This window comes from Heptranchias perlo, chromosome 13 (assembly GCF_035084215.1).
Source record: "Heptranchias perlo isolate sHepPer1 chromosome 13, sHepPer1.hap1, whole genome shotgun sequence".
Taxonomy (NCBI): Eukaryota; Metazoa; Chordata; class Chondrichthyes; order Hexanchiformes; family Hexanchidae; genus Heptranchias; species Heptranchias perlo.
The window spans coordinates 18,628,861-18,651,197 of NC_090337.1; the positions used below are offsets into that span (position 1 = coordinate 18,628,861).

The window sequence follows — 22,337 nt, forward strand, 5'->3', positions numbered from 1 at the left end:
GAACACAAATGACTGTCTCCCCAGTTGGTGGTGCATTCTGCTGTTCAATTTGAGGGCATGTTACCATAATGATACGTCAGTGAACCATATACTGGCTGACCTTAGTGTCTCCTGCAGATTCCTGAAAGCACAGAGTGGCATTGAAATTGAATGCAGTGATTACCATCACTTCCTCGAAGATTGTCACCTGAATGTTGTTTCATGGCCACACACGTGTTTTCAAGAGGTAGTGTAGGTTTCAGATTACATTCCTGTTGAGGTGCAGCCACCATGCACATTGGTCCTGAGGTGCCAGGTACAAGACATGTTGACAGTACTACTTCATGTAGTGCGAGTACCCATTCCTGATGTGGAGATGCCGGTGATGGACTGGGGTGGACAAATGTAAGGAGTCGCACAACACCAGGTTATAGTCCAACAGCTTTATTTGAAATCACAAGCTTTCGGAGCTTTGCTCCTTCGTCAGGTAAAGACTCCTTACATTTACCCATTCCTGACAGTCTAGTGGCCTTGCACATTTCAGGCCAGGCGATGTAGCTGCTCCTGCTCCAAAAGTATCCAGTTTGACAGACTTGATACAACGCCCATGCTGCAAAGCTTACTAAAATACTGCTCCTCCTTGTCGAGAAGATCAGCTTGCATCTACTGATCTTCTCAACACTGGAGCACTGTTAACTCCAGTCAGTACTTTAGTACCAACTTTGAATGGGAGAAATAAAGTGATGCAGGAAATAAATCTGCACATTTCATCTTAAAATGATTACCCTTTATACATAACTAAAGTTAGCATGAGTTCTAACGCACGGAGCAAATTAAAGCCCTGTAATGTTGCATTGATATCCTGGAGGTTTTTCTCCACTTTGAGGCTTCAGGGGAAATTTTGATTTTCCTCTTCAGTTTTGCATGTGGTCAGGGCATTACATTCATTGGGGAGATTTCATGGCACTGCAAATTCGGTCTTTTGGAGGAAGCAAAATCGATAAACCAAATAGCCTTTCTAGCTTTATGCTTTCATATTGGTTGGCAGATTGTAACTAGTGGGGTGCCTCAAGGATCAGTGCTTGGGCCTCAGCTATTTACAAACTATATTAATGACTTAGATGAAGGGACCGAGTGTAATGTATCCAAGCTTGCTGACGATGCAAAGCTAGGTGGGAAAGTAAGCTGTGAGGAGGACACAAAGAATCTTCAAAGAGATATAGACAGGTTGAGTGGGCAAGAAGGTGGCAGATGGAGTATAATGTGGGGAAATGTGAGGTTACTCACTGGTAGGAAGAATGGAAAAACAGAATATTTTTAAAATGGTGACAAACTATTAAATATTGGTGTTCAGAGAGATTTGGGTGTCCTCGTACAAGAAATATAGAAAATTAACATGTGGGTACAGCAAACAATTAGGAAGGTAAATGGTATGTTGGCCTTTATTGCAAGGGGATTGGAGTACAAGAATAAGGAAGTCTTTCTACAATTGTACAAGGCTTTGGTGAGACCACACCTGGAGTACTGTGTACAGTTTTGGTCTCCTTACCTAAGGAAGGATACACTTGCCTTAAGAGGTGGTGCAATGAAGGTTCACTAGGTTGATTCCTGGGATGAGAGGGTTGTCCTGTGAGGAGAAATTGAGTAAAATGGGTCTATATTCTCTGGAGTTTAGAAGAATGAGAGGTGATCTCAATAAAATGTATAAAATTCTTAGAGGACTTGACAGGGTAGATGCTGAGAGGCAATTTCCCCTGACTGGAGAGTCTAGAACTCGGGGACATAGTCTCAGGATAAGGGGTTGGCCATTTAGGACCGAGATGAGGAGGAATTTCTTCACTCAGAGGGTTGTGAATCTTTGGAATTCTCTATCCCAGAGGGCTGTGGATGCTTAGTCGTTGAGTATATTCAAGGCTGAGATCGATAGATTTTTGGACTCTAAGGGAATCAAGGGATATGGAGATTGCACGGGAAAGTGGAGTTGAGGTCGAAGATCAGCCATGAGCTTATTGAATGGTGGAGCAGGCTCAAGGGGCCGTATGGCCTAGTCCTGCTCCTATTTCTTCTGTTCTTATATGTAAGTGGGTAAGACTGAGATAAGGGAAGCCAACATTGGGAAACTTTATTTTTGAGAAAGGGTTTTATAATGGTAAACAGTTCTTTTTCTATTGAACGTATAGAAAAGATCAGTAATGAAATTATCATTTATTGTGGCATTCTAATATACAAGAAATGTATCCATAAGAGGAGGAATAGGGGATACTATGGAAGACATTTTTCACTGTTCATTGAGCACAAAGATGATACAAGAATCACGAGAAATAGTTAATATTCAAGTCCTCCAACAAAAAAACAAATCAGAAGCATGATCCTGGGAAATTTAGACACATTAGCTTGGCATCTTTAGCAGAAAAGATGCTGGAATTTATTGTAGGAAAAATAATTTAACCACATTAAATTGCAACCCAAGCTAGGTTTGTGAAAGGCAGCATTTTTCATGGCTAAAAAAATAACTGGGAGTTTTTGAATTAGAGTTAACAGACTGTGGAAATGTAGTTAAAAATAAACACAGAAATTGATGGAGAAGCTCAGCAAGTCAGGCAGCATCTGTGGAGAAAGAAACAGTCGGTCGGGTACAGTGGCATAGTGGTTATGTTACTGGACTAATAATCCAGTAATTAGGCCTGGACTAATAATCTTGGAGATATGAGTCCAAATCCTGCTGTGGCAGCTGGGGAATTTAAATTCAGTTAATTAAATAAAATCTGGAATAAAAAGCTAGTATCAGTAATGGTGACCATGAAACTACCAGACTGTCTTAAAAACCCACCTGGTTCACTAATGTCCTTCCTTTAAGGAAAGAAACCTGCAATGTGGTTGATTCTTAACTGCCCTCTGAAATGGCCTAGCAAGCCACTTAGTTGTACAATCCCGCTACAAAAAAGCCACACGGACTGCATCAGTTCAAGAAGGTGGCTCAGCACCACCTTCAGTTAGAGATGGGCAATAAATGCTGGCCTTGCCAGCGATGCCCACATCCCATAAATGAATAAGAAAAAAGTTAACGTTTCAGGTTGAAGACCTTTTGTCAGAACTGGAAGATGGTAAAGAGTTAAAGCTTTTAAGAAAGTGCAGAGCCAGGAAAAGGGGAGGGGAGGAAAGAACAAAAGGAAAGGTCTCTGATACGGTGGAGGTCAGGAGTGATTAAATGACAAAAGGATTGATGGTGCAAGGCAAGGAAGATGGTAATGGGACAAGTTAAGAAACAAAAGATATGTCAGGAGTACCTGTAAATGGCAACAGCAGAATCATTACCAGCACTTGCTGTCCGAAAAAATGGGAACAGTGGTTATGATTTGAAGTTATTGAAATCAATGTTGAGTCCGGAAGGTTGTAAAGTGCCTGAACGAAAGATGGGGTGCTGTTCCTTGAGCTTATGTTGAGCTTCACTGGAACAGTGTAAAAGGCCGAGGGCAGACAGACAGGTGGGAGTGGGATGGGAAATTAAAATGGCAAGCAACCGGCAGGTCAGGATCATGCTTGCGGACAGAGCGGAGGTGTTCAGCAAAGCGATCACCCAATCTGCGTTTGGTCTCCCCAGTGTAGAGGTGACCACATTGTGAGCAGCGAATATAGTATATTAACTTGAAAGATGTACAAGTAAATCGCTGTTTCACCTGGAAGGAGTGTTTGGGGCCCTGGACAGTGGGAAGGGAGGAGATGAAGGGGCAGGTGTTGCATCTCCTGCGCTCGCACGGGAAGGTGCCGTGGGGAGGAGAGCGGGCGTTGGGGATGATGGAAAAGTGGACCAGGGTGTCACAGAGGGAGCGATCCCTTCAGAATGCTGAAAGGGGAGGGGAGGGGAACATGTGTTTGGTGGTGGGATCACGCTGGAGGTGGCGGAAATGGCGGAGGATGATGCGTTGAATGTGGAGGCTGGTGAGGACAAGGGGGACCCTATCTTGGTTCTGGGAGGGAAGGGAAGGGGTGAGTGCAGAAGTGCGGGGAATAGGACGGACAGGGTCAAGGGCCCTGTCAACTATAGTGGAGGGGAATCCTCAGTTGAGGAAAAAGGAAGACATATTGGAAGCGCTGGTGTGGAAGGTGGCATCGTCAGAACAGATGCGACGGAGACGGAAATAAACAAAGAAAACACATCTTCCCCTGCCCTCCCCTTTCAGCATTCCGAAGGCACCGCTCCCTCCATGACTAGATAGACCAGAAATTGAAACTGGATAACAGACCCATATGTAAGAATGCCTAGCCAGATAAATACTTATATAATCTAATTTCCAAATTTAGCTTTTGTACTGCTACCCCAAATGAATTAGTAGAACTAATTCAGTTAAAATTCTAGAGGAATGCATGCATTGCATTGAAGGTGAAATGTAGCATGACCAGCGACACAGTAACTGAATGAGTTAAAAATAGCCTAAAGATAGTAAAAATATTTTTAAAATTCAAGGAAACAAATAATAATCAGTACTGGGAATCATACAAAAGTATTCTATCGGAGGAGACAAGGGGATAATAGATAGTTGGATTATAGATAACAAAAGAAAGAACAAACTTGCATTTATATAGAGCCTTTCACATCCTCAGGACATCCCTAAGTGCTTCACTGCCAATGAGTTACTTTTGAAGTCACTGCTGTATTGTAGGCAAATGAAACAGCCAATTTTCACGCAGCAAGGTCCCACAAGCAACAATGAGATAAATGTCTAGATAATCTGTTTTAAGTGTTGGTTGAGAAATAAATATTGGCCAGCACACCAGGGAAAATTCCCCTGCTTTTCTTCAAATAGTGCCATGGGATCTTTTAAGTCCACCAAGAGGGCAGCCGGGGCCTTGGTTTTATAAACCTTTTTGGTTTAAGTTGCATATTTCAGAAAATACCTATGGAGGTATTCTTGGACTTCTTGCCTCCTGGCAGCGCAGTGTGGATTCTGTTCCCTGCATGGCACATTTCAGATGGCTAATATTGGATTCCCCATTATATGAGGATTCAACATCCACTTCATTGCTTTCCTCCAAGATGTTTATAGCCTTAGGAACTAATTAAGCAAGTTGGATAAAGGCAACTCATCTGTGAAGGTATTAAGGATATTATTTCTTTAAGAACTTATGACTGGACATATATTGGAAATGTAGGACTGCTACATACTCTACAGAGACAGACTAATTTATGTAGATCAAAGGCTGCTAAGGGATATGGCTGCAAGATGTTCTTCATATGACTATTGATTTTGCACACTGCTGTTAGTTGATTAAAAATAAACGATAATAGCTTCAAACTATTTTCACCATATGGAGAGATTGTAAAATAGTATTATTTTACTATTATTTAGTTTCCCATTAAAAATGTTTTCCATGTCATGATTTTATTTTATTAAAAAAATTTAACAGTTTATTCTTAAATCTTTTAGAGGTGGGATCATCCCTCACACTGATAAAATAAGCTATTTAATCATTACTTTCAGAAATGTAAAAAAATGAAATTTTTCAGAAATTAGATTGATAAATAACCTGCCTAAGAATGAACAGACAATTAATATTACTGGCTTGGAACTGATACCTTGGGGCCATGTTACAGAAGTTGAGGCTAGAACCCAAACTTATTTAAGAAATGGTTATAGAAAATTGAGATTGAATGGGCCAAAGAATAATCTTTGATCCGATCTGATCTTCAATCGTGGCTTTCAAAAAGGAATTGGATAAATACTTGAAGGGAAAAAATTTGCAGGGCTACAGGGAAAGATCGGGGGAATAGGACTAACTGGATTGCTCTTACAAAGACCTGTCATGGGCTCGATCAGCCGAATGGGCTCCTTCTGTGCTATACAATTCTATGATTTTTATGATGTACACATTAAAATGCTGTTGTTAATCTGGAGTATATTGATCCTTAATATAGAACTTGTTTGCAAAAGGGGAAACACACTTACTATAAACTTAATCTTGATTTCTGGATTTTTAAAATAAAATAAATTCTTGATCTTGAAAGCATTTTTAATGTGAATCTAAATATTTGGAGCATCCATCCTGTTTTCCCTCATTCATCAGGCTCTAGGCGGTGGTGAGGATATGAAAATGGTCATACAAGTATTAGCACAAAAAATTTTGCTGTCTAATAAATTATTAACAGGTTTACTTTTTTCAGGCTGCTTGATGAAGGACTCAGAGGCCTGTGTCATGGACTACAGGGGAATGGTCAGCTATTAACACTAAGCATGTGTTACTGTAATCTGGGGCCTCTAAGTGGATCATTATTGGGAGATCTTGTCGCCAAAACTGCCATTAGGTAATCTAAACTGTCCTGGGAGTTGTGTTCTTTATATCTGTCCTATATTGGGCTTTGGCAACAGAAGTATTTTATAAATCACAGTAACAGAACTGTAACTATTGCTTTAGCTACAGTTTACAAAATAGAGGTGCTCTCAACATTCTGACAGTTCATAACAACATGCAAAAGTATGGAATGGGCAGGGGGTGGAAGCCATTTAGCCCATCCATTGCCTCTGTAAACCACGTACAATTAGTTCTATCATGGAATCTATCCTATGCATCCAGTCTCTGAAGGGAGCCAGCTGACCAACCACTTCCATGAAAATGAAGTAGTGTGAAGTTTCATCCTGATCCCCAAAGGTACACAAGTGCACACACCTCTAAGATATCAATCTTGCATCTCACTATCGACTCTGCGCAGTTGCAAGCAAGGTACATAAGAAAGAAAAAAAGATTTGAATTTATATAGCACCTTTCGTGACCTCAGGACATCCTAGATTGTTTTACAACCAATGAAGTACTTTTGAAGTCACTGTTGTAATCATAGAATGGTTACAGCACAGGAGGAGGCCATTTGGCCCATCGAGCCCTTGCCAGCTCTTTGTTCGAGCCCTTGCCAGCTCTTTGTAAGAGCAATCCAGTTAGTCCCATTTTCCTGCTCTTTTCCCATAGCCCTGCAAATTTTTTCCCTTCAAGTATTTATCCAATTCCTTTTTGAAAGCCACAATTGAATCTGCTTCCACCACCTTTTCAGGCAGCGCATTCCAGATCATAACTAATCACTGTATAAAAAGGTTTTTCCTCATGTCGCCCTTGGTTCCTTTGCCAATCACCTTAAATCTGTGTCCTCTGGTTCTCGACCCTTCTGCCAATGGGAACAGTTTCTCTTTATTTACTTTATTTAAACCCTCCATGATTTTGAACACTTCTATCAAATCTCCTCTTAACCTTCTCTGCTCTAAGGAGAACAACCCCAGTTTCTCCAGTCTCTCCAATTCCCTTTTGAAAGTTACTATTGAATCTGCTTCCACCACCTTTTCGGACAGTGCATTCCAGATCATTACAACTCACTGCGTAAAAAAACGTTTCCTCACATCGCCTCTGGTTCTTTTGCCGATCGCCTTAAATCTGTGTCCTCTGGTTACCGACCCTTCTGCCACTGGAAACAGCTTCTCCTTATTTACTCTATCAAAACCATTCATGATTTTGAACACCTCTACCAAATCTCCCCTTAACCATTTCTATTCTAAGGAGAACAAGCCCAGCTTCTCCAGTCTCTCCACATGACTGAAGTCCCTCATCCCTGGAACCATTCTAGTAAATCTTTACTGTACCCTCTCTAAGGCCTTCACATCCTTCCTAAAGTGCGGTGCTCACAATATTCCAGTTGTGGCCGAACCAGTGTTTTATACAGGTTCAACATAACCTCCTTGCTTTTGTACTCTATGTTTCTATTTATAAAGCCCAGGATCCTGTATGCTTTTTTAACTGCTTTCTCAACCTGTCCTGCCACCATCAAAGATTTGTGCACATATACCCCCAGGTTTCTCTGTTCCTGCACCCCTTTTAGAATTGTACCATTTAGTTTATATTGCCTCTCTTCATTCTTCCTGCCAAAATGTATCAATTCACACTTCTCTGCATTAAATTTCATCTGCCATGTGTCCGCCCATTCCACCAGCCTGTCTATGCCCTCTTGAAGTCTATTACTATCCTCCTCACTGTTTACTACACTTCCAAGTTTTGTGTCATCTGCAAATTTTGAAATTGTGCCCTGTACACCCAAGTCCAAGTAAAAAAAAGCAGTAGTCCTAGTACCGACCCCTGGGGAACACCACTGTATACCTTCCTCCAGTCCAAAAAACAACCGTTCACCACCACTCTCTGTTTCCTGTCACTTAGCCAATTTTGTATCCATGCTGCCACTGCCCCTTTTATTCCATGGGCTTCAATTTTGCTGACAAGCCTGTTATGTAGCACTTTATCAAACGCCTTTTGAAGGTCCATATACACGACATCAACCATATTGCTCTCATCAACACTCTCTGTTACCTCATCAAAAAACTCAATCAAGTTAGTTAAACACAATTTGCCTTTAACAAATCCTTGCTGGCTTTCCTTTATTAGTACACACTTGTCCAAGTGACTATTAATTTTGTCCCGGATTATCATTTCTAAAAGCTTCCCCACCACAGATGTTAAACTGACTGGCCTGTAGTTGCCGGGTTTATCCTTGCATGCTTTTTTGAACAAGGGTGTAACATTTGCAATTCTCTAGTCCTCTGGCACCACTCCCATATCTAAGGAGGTTTGGAAGATTATGGCCAGGACCTCTGCAATTTCCACCCTTACTTGCCTCAGCAACCTGGGATGCATCCCATCCGGGTTGGGTGACTTATCTGCTTTAAGTACAGCCAGCCTTTCTAGTACCTCCTCTTTATCAACTTTTAGCCCATCCAGTATCTCAATTACCTCTTTTACTGTGACTTTGGCAGCATCTTCTACCTTGGTAAAGACAATGCAAAGTACTCATTTAGTACCTCAGCCGTGCCCTCTGCCTCCATGCCTAGATCTCCTTTTTGGTCCCTAAATGGCCCACCCCTCCTCTTACTTCCCGTTTACTATTTATATGCCTGATAGAAGACTTTTAGATTCCCTTTTATGTTAGCTGCCAGTCTATTCTCATACTCTCTCTTTGCCCCTCTTATTTCCTTTTTCACTTCTCCTCTGTACTTTCTATATTCATCCTGGTTCTCATTTGTATTATCAACCTGACATCTGACATACGCCCTCTTTTTCTGCTTCATCTTTCTCTCTTTCTTAATCCAGGGAGCTCTGGCTTTGGTTGCCTTACTTTTCCCCCTCATGGGAATGTACCTAGACTGTACCCGAACCATCTCCTATTTAAAAGCCTAGATGTACCCGAACCATCTCCTCTTTAAATGTAGGAAATGTGGCAGCCAATTTGCACACAGCAAGGTCCCACAAACAGCGATGAAATAAATGACCAGGTCGTCTGTTTTAGTTGTTGGTTGAGGGATAAATGTTGGCCAAGACACCAAGAAAATTGGTATCTCCTACTTACAAAGAGAGGCTCTCACTTTTTTGTACCATATTTTCCTTCTTGAGAAGACGTGCTACTTTGCAAATTGACAAATAAATCAGTTGTACGTTTTCACCCACTGTCTATGGACAGTTCCATTCTTACCGTGCACAGTGTTTTATTGTCCAATTTGTAAAGATCACAATGCTCATTTTGCTTCCATTGTGGTGTTGTATTCTTATTGCATATGAGGCATTAACCTTTATGACAGCCAAAAAAACAACTCATTGCTTCAGTTGATTGGATCTACCCTCTTGTAATGGCTGTCTGGTTTTTAAGTCAACTGGTAGAAATCAGTTAAAGACCTGCTAAATGAGACTCAATCTTAACATGCTTTCATGCTATATATCTATTTTGAATGGTGCTAGACTTGTACAAAAATTACACTCTAAAAGTAGCCCTTACTCTACATAACATTTCTATACATTTCTGAATATTTTATTACTAAATGCAAAGGATATTTAAACTGTGCAACATTCCTTGCTTGTGCACTATGTATACATATGCGTCATAGATAATGGTTGATGTGAATAGTTCTATTTGGTAAAGATGCAGCTTGTATTTTCATTACAGTTATGAGTTACAGCAATGTTTACTTTTGAAAGCCCAATCTTACCAACACATACAAGTTACATTCCACTTGTGGTATCCTCTCTTAAGAATGTATTATCTGTAGAAGATTCTACCATAGAACATCTGGAGACATTTGTCAACAGTAAGCTGTTCGTGGGAAATGTGGGCTTGCCTGGCAGAATTTGAAGAACAACAATCAGTGGCTAAATTATATAAAAGCATTTGTAATTATTTTATTCTTGGCATTGACTGCTATTGTCACAAAAAGAACAAAAATGATTGGAAAAACTTAGAACAAGTTGATTTCACTTTATTTAACCTTGTGACATTCAAAATCTCAGTAGTTGCTAACACAAACCTACTCAGAGCTATCAATCCAGTTGATATAGTACATGTAAACCCTTACAATCTGGATTACAAAGACAGTTCATTAAAACATATTTCCATTCCTGTTTAATTTTTTTAAACTTGTAACTGTAAATTGATTAAAAATTATATGTATGTTCCCCAAATTTAAAAATATTTTGTCCAGCAGTATTTGCTATGTGATAAGATGTTTTCTTTTATCTTATGTTGTATACCCAGGATGGAAAAGGGCCACCAGGCCTATATATGATCACCCCATTTTCTTTGTCTAATCTCATCCCCGTGTATCAGCCCTCCCAGCTCCTCGGAGAAGCAAAAAAAAAGATACCTATAGCCAATTCAGGAATCCTCTGTCAAAGATTACACTGACCCTCACAGGAGATCAGGCAAAACTCAATATACATACATACAAACATACGAATTAAGAGCAGGAGTAGGCCATTCGGCCCCTCGAGCCTGCTCTGCCATTTGATAAGATCATGGCTGATCTGATTGTGACCTCAACCCTACTTTCCCATCTACCTACTATAACCTTTGACTCCCTTGTTAATCAGGAATCTATCTAACGCAGCTTTAAAAATATTCAATGACCCTGTCTCCAACGCTCTCTGGGGAAGGGAGTTCCACAGACTCACGACCCTCAGAGAGAAAAATTTTCTCCTCATCTCCGTCTTAAATGGGAGATCCGTTATTTTTAAACTGTGGCCCCGAGTTCTAGTCTCTCCCACAAGGGGAAACATCCCCTCAGCATCTACCCCTTCTAGTCCCCTCAGGATCATATATGTTTCAATAAGATCACCTCTCATTCTTCTAAACTTCAGTGCATACAGGCCCAACTTGTCCAACCTTTCCTCATAAGATACCCCCCTCATCCCAGGAATCAGTTAAGTGAACCTTCTCTGAACTGCCTCCAAAGCAATTATGTCCTTTCTTAAACAATGAGACCAAAACTGCACACAGTATTCTAGATGTGGTCTCACCAATGCCCTATGCAACTGTAGCAAAACATCTCTACTTTTATATTCCATTCCCCTTGCAATAAATGACAACATTCCATTTGCCTTCCTAATCACTTGCTGTACCTGCACACTAACTTTTTGTGATTCATGTACTAGGACACCCAGATCCCTCTGTACCTCAGAGTTCTGCAATCCTTCTCCATTTAAATAATATACTGCTTTTCTATTCCTCCTGCCAAAGTGGACAAGTTCACATTTTCCCACATTATACTCCATCTGCCAAATTTTTCTCCACTCACTTAATCTATCTTTATCCCTTTGCAGACTCCTTATGTCCTCTTCACAACTTACTTTCCTTCCTACCTTTGTGAGATCATCAAATTTAGCAATCATACATTCAGTCCCTTCTTCCAAGTCATTGATATAGATTATAAATAGTTGAGGCCCAAGCACTGATCCCTGTGGCACTCCACTTGTTACATATTGCCAATCCTGTTAGCTAACCAATCCTTTATCCATGTTAATATGTTACCCCCTCCACCATGAGCTCTTATTTTGTGTAGTAGCCTTTGATGTGGCACCTTGTCAAAAGCCTTCTGGAAATCCAAGTACACCACATCCACAGGATCCCCTTTACCCTTGTTGCTTGTTACTTCCTCAAAGAACTCTAATAAATTTGTCAAACACGATTTCCCCTTTATAAAGCCGTGTTGACTCTGCCTGATTGCATTGAGATTTTCTAAGTGCCCTGCTATAACCTCCTTAATAATAAATTCTAGCATTTTTCCTATGACAGATGTTAAGCTAACTGGTCTGTAGTTTCCTGCTTTCTGACTCCCTCTCTTGAATAGAGGAGTTACATTCGCTATTTTCCAATCTGATGGGACCCTTCTAGAATCTAGGGAATTTTGGAAAATTAATACCAATGCATCTACTATCTCTGCAGCCACTTCTTTTAAGACCTAGGATGCAGTCTGTCAAGACCTGGGGACTTGTCAGCTTTTAGTTCTAATAATTTTTTCAAAACCCTTTCCCTGGTGATTGTAAATGTTTTAAGTTCCTCCCTCCCTTTCACCTCTTGATTCACAATTACTTCTGGCATGTTATTTGTATCCTCTACAATGAAGACGGACGCAAAATATCTGTCCAATTCATCCGCCATTTCCTTATTCTCCATTATTAATTCCTCAGACTCAGTCTCTAGAGGACCAACACTCACTTTACTTTTTTCCTTTTTAAATACCTGTAGAAACTCTTACTATCTGTTTTTATATTTCTAGCTAGCTTTCTCTCGTACTCTAATTTCTCCCTCATTATTCTTTTAGTCATTCTTTGCTGTTTTTCATATTCTGTCCAATCTTCTGACCTGCCACTAATCTTCGCGGAATTGTATGCCTTTTCTTTCAATTTGATACTATCGTTAACTCCCTAGTTAGCCACGGATGGTACGTCCTTCCCCTAGAGTCTTTCTTTCTGGAATGTATCTGTTATGAAATATCTCATTAGAGATGCAGTGGCAGACATTTAATGAGATATCTCTTAACCCAAGTTCCCAGTCCACTTTAGCCAGCTCTGTCTTCATGCTCTCATAATTGCCCTTATTTAAGTTTAAAACACTAGTCTTAGACTTACTCTTCTCTCCCTCAAACTGAATGCGAAATTCAATCATATTGTGATCACTGCTACCTAGAGGCTCCTTTACAATGAGGTCATTAATCTTGTCTCATTACACATTACCAGATCTAGAATAGCCTGCTCTCTGGTTGGGTCTCAAACATGCTGCTCTAAGAAACTGTCCCGAAAGTACTATATGAACTCATCGTCCAGGCTACCTTTGCCAATCAGATTCTTCCAATCTATATGTAAATTAAAATCACCCATGATTATCACTGTTCCTTTCTCACAAGCCCCCATTATTTGATCCTGTGTATCCTGTCCTACAGTGTGGTTGTTGTTAGGGGGTCTATAAACTACTCCCACAAGTGACTTCTTGTCTTTACTATTTCTTATCTCTACCCAAACTGATTCTACATCTTGGTCTTTAGGACTAAGGACATTGCTCTCTATTATCCTCATGTCATCCTTAATTAACAGAGCTACCCTTTCACCTTTTCCTAGCTTCCTGGCCTTCTGAAATGTCAAATATCCTTGAATATTCAGGTTCCAGCCTTTGTCATCTTGCAGCCATGTCTCTGTAATGGCTATCAGATCGTATGTATTTATTTCTATTTGAGCTGTCAATTCATCCATTTTGTTATGAATGCTACGCACATTCAGATACAAAGTCTTTAGTGCTGTCTTTTTACTATTTTTGCAATGCCATGAGGCCTAAAAGCCAATTGTTATTTTTCAGAATAATTAGTCTTCCATATACCATGATCATCACACTTCCAGAAATCTTTCTAATGCCTTAAGAGACTGTAAGGAATTAGTCTTCACTTCCACTTCTGGAATCCTGTTCCACAGGTCGATGACTCTCTGAGAAAAGTAAAACCTCACTTCCAGCTTTCTCAGTTGATATGGGAGGCCCCTGGTTCTACCTGATCCCAGTAATTAAAACACACTATATACTTGCTTGTTGTCTGTGCCTTTAATAATTTTCAATACTGGGTCAGATCTCCTCTGTCTCTCTCCCCAGTGAATAGAACCCCAACCCATTCAAAGGGTGAAATTCAGCTTGGCCGGTATCGGAAAATTGGATAAATTAGCGAATTACAGCCCATTTTCCCTCCATTCAATGGAAAAGAAGTTGGTCAGATTATAAAACAGGCTACCGATTCGCTATCACCTGTTTTGTGCTATTGCGAATTTCACCCCCCAAATCTCTTTTCTTAGTTCAATGATCTCAGACTGCGGGTCGTTTTTATTGCCTTTCTCTACAGCCACAGTGTGCTTCCTGAAGTGGAGCGACCAAAATTATACACAATATTCCAAATGAGACCTTACTAAACCTTTTATATGATCAAGTTACATTGAGCCTAGAGCACAGAAACAGGCCATTCGGCCCAACTGGTCTATGCCGGCGTTTATGCTCCACACGAGCCTCCTCCCATCCCTCTTCATCTAACCCTATCAGCATCCCCTTCTATTCCTTTCTCCCTCATGTGCTTATCTAGCTTCCCTTTAAATGCATCTTTGCTATTTGCCTCAACTACACCTTGTGGTAGCACGTTCCACATTCTTACCACTCTTCTCCTGAATTCCCTATTGCATTTATTAGTGACTATTTTACATTTATGTGACCTCTATTTTTGGACTCCCCACACATGAAAAGAGTTTCTCTACATCTACCCTATCAAACCCTTTAATCAAAATCTTAAAGACCTCAATCAGGTCACCCCTCAGACTTCTCTTTTCTGGAGAAAATAGCCCCAGCCCGTTCAGCCATTCCTGATAAGTACATCCTCTCAGTTCTGGTATCATCCTTGTGAATCTTTTTTGCATCTTCTTCAATGCCCCTATATCCTTTTTATAATCTGAAGACTAGAACTGTGCACAGTACTTCAAGTGTGATCTAACCAAGGTTCTATGCAAGTTTAACATAACTTCTCTGATTTTCAATTCTATCCCTCTAGAAATGAACCCGAGTGTTTGGTTTGCCTATCTTATGACCTTATTAACCTGCGTCGCTACTTTTAGTGATTTGTGTGTCTGTACCCTTAGATCCCTTTGCTCCTCTACCTCATTTAGACTTATTATCCAGCAGTATATGGCCTCCTTATTCTTCCTACCAAAACCCTATTATCATGGTCCAGTTTTGTATTGAATAATCCAAGCAATACACCCAAGATTCACTTTGGACACAGTTTCCAGTGCTTGAATTTTAAAAAGCCCAGTCAATTATTACTTCCATGTTTTTCTCCCTTTCAGTTAACTTTAAATTACACTTACTTGTGCTGTATTCTGGCCACCTATGTACATAACTGCACACTTTTGCACATTGAAAGACATTTGCCAATCTTGGACCCACTTCCCTCAGCTCTCCTGATCCATTTTAAATCTATTTCCCTCTATGATCCTTGACTGTGCCACATAATTTGCTGTCATCTGCAAATTTAAATTACTGTACCATCTATGCCTTCATCTAGATTGTTAATGTATATAATGATTGGATGGAGCCCTAGCACCAAACTTTGAGGCACCCAACTTGTGACTGGACCTCATTGGGAAGGTACCCTGTTTAGAAACACCCTATATTTATGGTCCTTCAGCCAATTTGTTATCAATCATGCCATTTCACACTTCACATCATGGAACCTGGTTTAGGGCCCCTTTGACCTGGTGAAATATTAAACCATACAGTCAGAAGGTCAATCCCTGATCTGTGCTGTTACTGATTTCAGTTTGGGTAGTAGTTGGAGTGTTACAATTGGACTCTGCACCAAAAGACTAGGGGAGGGGAAAATGTTTTCTCCAGATGCACAATGAAATGACAAGGCTACTTCCAACATTGTGCACCTTAAGCAGTTCAAGATCTGACATTTTATTCCCAACTAGACTAGCATTGAACTGTTTAATATCAGCCTTTAATTCAAATGCAAGTTCTTCAAGTTATTTCATTACTTACATTTTTTTTCCCAATCTAGTTTGCAAATAACACGAGTGAGAAGATTGCAGAATCACCAGAATCACCCATTGCAATAGTTGTAGACTGCTGGGGTACAGACATGGGTTAGAATCTGCAGCTGATTTATATTGTGGCACAAATGAATTCAAACTAGTATAAAACCTAATTCACTCCAGGTTTGAAGTATACAATTAAAGATTATATATTGCTCAGGCAGGAAGTCATTTTATTTCATTGTTAACAATATAAACAGAGTACCAAAATATTGTATAATTACTGATTTATGACGAGGTAACAATTTAATCTAGACAGTAAATTAGTCTTGTAAGTTAATAAATTAGATAATTATCCTTGTTGTAGAGATCTGTTTTTGGATGGCAATAATTTGCAATGTGAAGGAGCTTGTGAGCTTATCAAGTTTGCTGCAGATTATGCAGAAGACATGGCCGGGAAGACATTTGGTGCATCTTTACATTTTGAGGAGGACCCATCAAAACACTTCCTGGAAGGTGCAGTAGGATATTGCATTAACCTCTTATACAGTGCATCACAGCTACAACAATGAGCATGTTCCCCTTGACTGTAAGGTATCACTTAGGAAAAGAAATGATTAACAATTCAAATCAAAAAATTAACTAAAAAAAAAATTGATCTGTGTCTCAAATGGGAATGAGAGAAGGCTATGGGGGAAGCTGATGCAGAGAGGTAGTTAACACCTGTATCTGCCTTCAGGGAACTTCTATATTAAATCTCTCAAGTCCAGGACAGCTGCTTCCCTTTTTGGTTGTCCGCATCTAAGAAGTGTCAGACTGGGTTTTTATATTCCATATGCTTTATGAATTAACTGAAGGAAACAGCGGCCTAGAAATTCGGCCGCACAGCACCCATTTTTTGGGCGCTAAATGGCCTCCAAGGCCTCAGATATGGCAGGAAGGAAGCGCATGCACATTTCCAGCCGGAAGTGCCCCACCCGCCATATTGGATAAGGTGGTTCCATCAGGAGTGCACGTCGGGAACTTCAAAGAATGTAGCAGTAGTTGCATGGGTATATCTATCATGTTTAATTCTGAATTTGTACAAAAATACGCTGTGTTTTCAAATCAAATGGGTTAAATGCAATACGAAAGAAAAATGACATTTTTTTTGGCGTGTGTTGTATTCAACAGTTTTATACAACAGATTTAGCAGTATGATCCCTGAATTACTGAATAAGACTTTAAAATGTATTAACTTGTGATTAGGTTATGATTTTAATTTCACCCTAATGAAAATCCCTTCTCTTGTGCAGCCAATTGATTGTGTTATCAGTGGTCAGTATATGCCAAAAATGATTTCTAACCACTGGGCTGCTATTAAATACAGCAACATCCAAGAAGCATGTAATTTAGTCAGCCAGATAATACATCTGCTTACGAATACTTCATGTGTGCAGGTCATGTTTGTATCAAAGTTACTTTAAAAGAAATAACTAGGACTAAGTCAGAAGTTACTTACTGGAAAACAGTGTTTTAGAATTTTATAAAAGCAGTTTATTTTATTCCTTTTCAACTGCACTCTTATAATTTATTCTGTTTATTTTTGTTGTATTTTTGCCCTCTTTATTTGTGATCTGCTTATTGATTGGGTTGTTTTTGCTTCTGGTTTACCAGCAACTGAAAAATCTGGTGTGCAGTCGGTCATGTCGAGCCAGAACACTGGACACTATGTTGCCACTGATGGTGAGGATGTTGTGAACAGCAACATCAGTGGATCAAAGAAAAAAAAGAAAGGTAATCATACAAATATCATGCAATTAACTTTTTGCATAAAGTATGGAAATAGATACCACACATTTAAAAAAAATCAGATGTCAGGAATAACACAAGATTAACAAAAGTGACCCAGTGGAGAAGAATAGAACTCCCATCTTATTCCACAAGTGAGTGAGACCTAATGACTTGCAAATGTTGGAGGTCATAGAATCATAGTAATTATGGTACAGGAGGAGGCTATTCGGCCCATTGTGTTTGTGCCGGCTCTTTGACAGAGCTATCCAATTAATCCCATTCCCCTGCTCTTTCCCCATAGCTCTGTAAATTTTTTCCCTTCAAGTATTTATCCAATTCCCTTTTGAAAGTTACTATTGAATCTGCTTCCACCACCTTTTCGGGCAGTGCATTCCAGATCATTACAACTCTCTGCATAAAAAAATGTTTCCTCATGTTGCCTCTGGTTCTTTTGCAGATCACCTTAAATCTGTGTCCTCTGGTTACCCACCTGTCTGCCACTGGAAATAGTTTCTCCTTATTTACTCTATCAAAACCATTCATGATTTTGAACACCTCTATCAAATGTCCCCTTAACCTTCTCTGTTCTAAGGAGAACAAGCCCAGCTTCTCCGGTCTCTACACATGACTGAAGTCCATCATCCCTGGCACCATTCTAGTAAATATCTTCTGCAGCACCTCTAAGGCCTTGACATCCTTCTTAAAGTCCGGTGCCCAGAATTGAACACAATACTTCAGCTGAGGACTAACCAGTGTTTTATAAAGTTTTAGCATAACTGCCTTGCTTTTGTACTCTATGCCTCTATTAATAAAGCTCAGGATCTCATATGCTTTTTAATAGCCTTCTCAACTTGTCCTTCCATCTTCAAAGATGTGCACTCCCATTTCTCTCTGTTCCTGCACCCCCTTTAAAATTGTACCATTTAATTTATATTGCCTCTTCCCATTTTTCCTACCAAAATGTATCACTTCACACTTTTCTGCATTAAATTTCATCTGCCATGTGTCTGCCCATTTCACCAATCTGTCTATGTCCTCCTGAAGTCTGTTACTATCCTCCACATTGTTTACTACATTTCCAAGTTTTGTGTCTTCTGCAAACTTTGAAATTATACCCTCTATATCCAAGTCCAGGTCATTAGTATACATCAAAAAGAGCAGTGGTCCTAATACTGACCCCTGGGGAACACCACTATTTACTTCCCTCCAGTCTAAAAAAACAACCGTTCACCACTACTCTCTGCTTTCTGTCCCCTAGCCAATTTTGTATCCACATTGCCACTGTCCCTTTAATTCCATGGGCTTTAATTTTGCTAACAAGTCTATTATATGCCTTTTGAAAGTCCATATACACAACATCAACCGCACTACCCTCATCAACCTTCTCCCTTATTTCATCAAAGAAATCAATCAAATTAGTCAAACACTATTTTCCTTTAACAAATCCATGCTGACTTTCATTTATTAGCCCGTACTTTTCCAAGTGCCAATTAATTTTGTCCCTGATTATTGTCTCTAAAAGCTTCCCCACCATCAACGTTAGGTTGACTGTGAGGGGGGGGTAAGTTTGCTGACGATAAAAAGCTAGGTGGGAAAGTAATCTGTGAGGAGGACACAAAGAGTCTACAAAGAGATATAAACATTAAGTAAGTGGGCTAGAAGGTAGCAGATGCAGTATAATGTGAGGTAGGAAGAATAGAAAAACAGAATATCTTTTAAATGGTGAGAAACTATTAAATGTTGGTGTTCAGAGAGACTTGGGTGTCCTCGTACAAGAAACACAAAAAGTTAGTATGCAGGTACAGCAGGCAATTAGGAAAGCAAATTTGCAAGGGGGTTGGAGTACAAGAGTAAGTACTACAGTTGTACAGGGCTTTAGTGAGACCTCACCTGGAAAACTGCATTCAGTTTTGGTCTCCTTATCTAAGGACGGATATACTTGCCTTGGAGGCGGTACAACGAAGGTTCACTAGATTAATTCCTAGGGTGAGAGGATTGTCCTATGAGGAAAGGTTGAGTGGAATGGGCCTAATCTCTCTGAAGTTTAGAAGCTGAGTCATTGAATATATTCAAGACTGAGATTGATAAATTTTTGGACTCTAGGGGAATCAAGGGATAAGGGGATCGGGTGGGAAAGTGGAGTTGAGGTCGAAAATCAGCCATGATCTTATTGAATGGCAGAGCACGTTCAAGGGGCTGTATGGCCTACTCCTGCTCCTATTTCTTATGTTCTTATATTAAGTACCTAATCCTCCCTTTTTTGAACCAGGTCTCTGTTGTTGTCACTATAACATAGTTCCATATGGCGACTTGAGCCTACAGCTCACCAACCTTTTTTACCACGCTATGTGCATTTACGCACATGCACTCCAATCTCATCTTAGATTGCCTCACATTTACCCCCTGTCTGATCCCTCCTATTTCTGGACTATTCTTTACTCTAGTGCTACTTGTCCCTCCCAGTTCTCTGTGCACCTTGTTTCTCCTCTCTAATGTTTCATCCTGGTGTCCATCCCCCTGTCAAATTAGTTTAAACTCTTCCCCACAGCATTAGTTCATATCCTCGCGAGGACATTGGTCCCAGCTCTGTTGAGGTGCAACCCGTCCATCTTGAACAGATCACACCTGCCCCAGAACTGGTCCCAATGCCCCAGGAATCTGAAGCCCTCCCTCCTGCACCATGGGCTCGATATTACCAGAGCGGCGGGTTCGCGGCGGGGGGTCCGGTGAAATCAGTCTGCCCCGCGCGCAATCGCAGGCTAATTGGATCCACTTACCTGGTCTTCCGGGTTCCCCGCTGCTGAGCTGCGCGTCGGGCGGACTGCTCATGCGCAGTAAGGTCTGTCAGCTGGAGGAGCTCTATTTAAAGGGGCAGTCCTCCACTGACTGATGCTGCAAGAAATAGGAAAAATTACAGCATGGAGCAGCCCAGGGGGAAGGCTGCTCCCAGGTTTAATGATGCCTCACTCCAGATATCATTGGATGGGGTGAGGAGGAGGGGGAGGACAGAGATCTTCCCCTCCGGCGGGCGGGAGGAAGCGGCCTGCCTCTGCCACCAAGAACGCCTGGCTCAAGGTGGCAGAGGAGGTCACCTGCACCACCAACATATCGCACACCTGCATACAGTGCAGGAGGCGCTGCAATGACCTAAGTAGGTCAGCCAAAGTAAGTACACTTACTCATTCCCCTACACTCTGTCTGCCACATCACCGCCCCCACCCCACACCTCCTTCTGCACTGCCAACACTACTCTGTCACATCACCCTTCACATCCACTCAAAGCTCATCCTCATCTTACCTGTACTTACTCACCTCGCCAGTACTCATCCCGCCACTACCACTCAACCCAATCCTCATACAATCTCATGGCTCTATCTCATACTCACCCTCTCGTGCATCTCTTTTACGGTCAGCCTCACTCAACCTGCCACTACCTGTGCTGCAGCCACAGGGCATGCATCACATATGTGCAGTAGGCAGCGTAAGGCAAACGTGTCGTGAGCATGAAGGGGATGCACAAGGGTGTTTGAGGGTTTGTCATGGTTTTTTTACTTATATTTAATTTCTGAGCAACTCACATCACATATTATATTGGCACCACTACTGCCATGTCTTTGCGAATCCTGTCTAGTTTGTGCAATAATGCCCTTTCCTGAGGATCACAATGACGACCCACACCTGATGCCACCCATTGTGTCACTACAGAGTGGGTGTAGGTGTATTTGCAGGGCTCTTTTGTGCAGACGACTGAGAGACGTCGGCGATGTCCCCGGTGGCACCCTGGAAGGATGCGGAGGAGAAGTTGTTGAAGGCAGTGGTGACTTTGAGAGCGACAGGTAAGAAGATGATGCTCGGGCCAGCCGGGAGCAGCTCGGCATGAAGGAGGCTGCAGATGTCCACGACCATATGTCGAGTGACTCTGAGGCTCCGTGCGCACTGCTGCTCAGAGAGGTCCAGGAAGCTGAACCTCAGTCTGTAGACCCTGTGGCGAGGATAGTGCCCTCTGCGACGCACCTCTCTCTGCCATTGCCCTCCCTCCTGCTGTGCAGGTGGATGTGTCACAGCACGTGTCAGAGGTGGACGGCGTGGCCGACGAGGCTGGTGATGCTGTTCGCCCTCCGCGGAGGTCATGACTGCAGCTAAGGCGGCCCCCATCCGGAAGATGTACATCTGAGGGGGTCCGCAAGGTAGGTACATGTCTCTGGACCCCGGGGTAAGTGTGCAAGTTGGTGAATTTTATTGTTCAGAGGAGGGTGGTGGAGGCCAAACTTTGTCCAAAGTGACAGAGTGGCCTCCTGCAATGAGTGAGGGTCTACCCCCCCCCCATCTGTCAAATGGACCTTTGCAGCTGCCACAGGCTGACAGCTGCATCACGTCCATTTGAACTGGGAGTGTTTCCCCCAGTACGGGAAACAGTCCCAGTTGTTTGCAAAATCCCACCCCATGTAAAATATCTCCTTAATCAGGTCTCTAAACGACCTGAAATACCTAAATAAATACTTTAAGTGGCACCCCACCGGCTTTAATTGCCTGCGGGAGTCCCACATGCAGGGGCTGCGCGCGCATGTCAGCTCGTCTGTGGGAAACCCGGAAGTGGGCGGGTTGGAGCCGGGCTCCCGACCCGCCCCGGGAATCCCCGATTTTCGGAGACCTCCCCGCCAGGAACGCACCCGATAGCAGGTGCTAAAATCGACCCCCATGTCTCTAGCCACGCATTAACCTGTCTTCTCCTACTATTC

At 41.5% G+C, this 22,337-nt stretch overlaps 1 protein-coding gene across 1 annotated transcript in view; it reads left to right on the forward strand.

Annotated features, from left to right (window-relative positions):
• The window catches only part of LOC137331343 (uncharacterized), an 86,021-nt gene that overhangs the window by 29,064 nt on the left and 34,620 nt on the right, over positions 1-22,337 (forward strand). Inside the window, exons 5-7 of the mRNA XM_067995076.1 lie at positions 6,140-6,280; positions 16,193-16,341; positions 17,482-17,601. Coding sequence (XP_067851177.1) covers positions 6,140-6,280; positions 16,193-16,341; positions 17,482-17,601 — 410 coding nt within the window. The remainder of the gene's footprint in view (positions 1-6,139; positions 6,281-16,192; positions 16,342-17,481; positions 17,602-22,337) is intronic.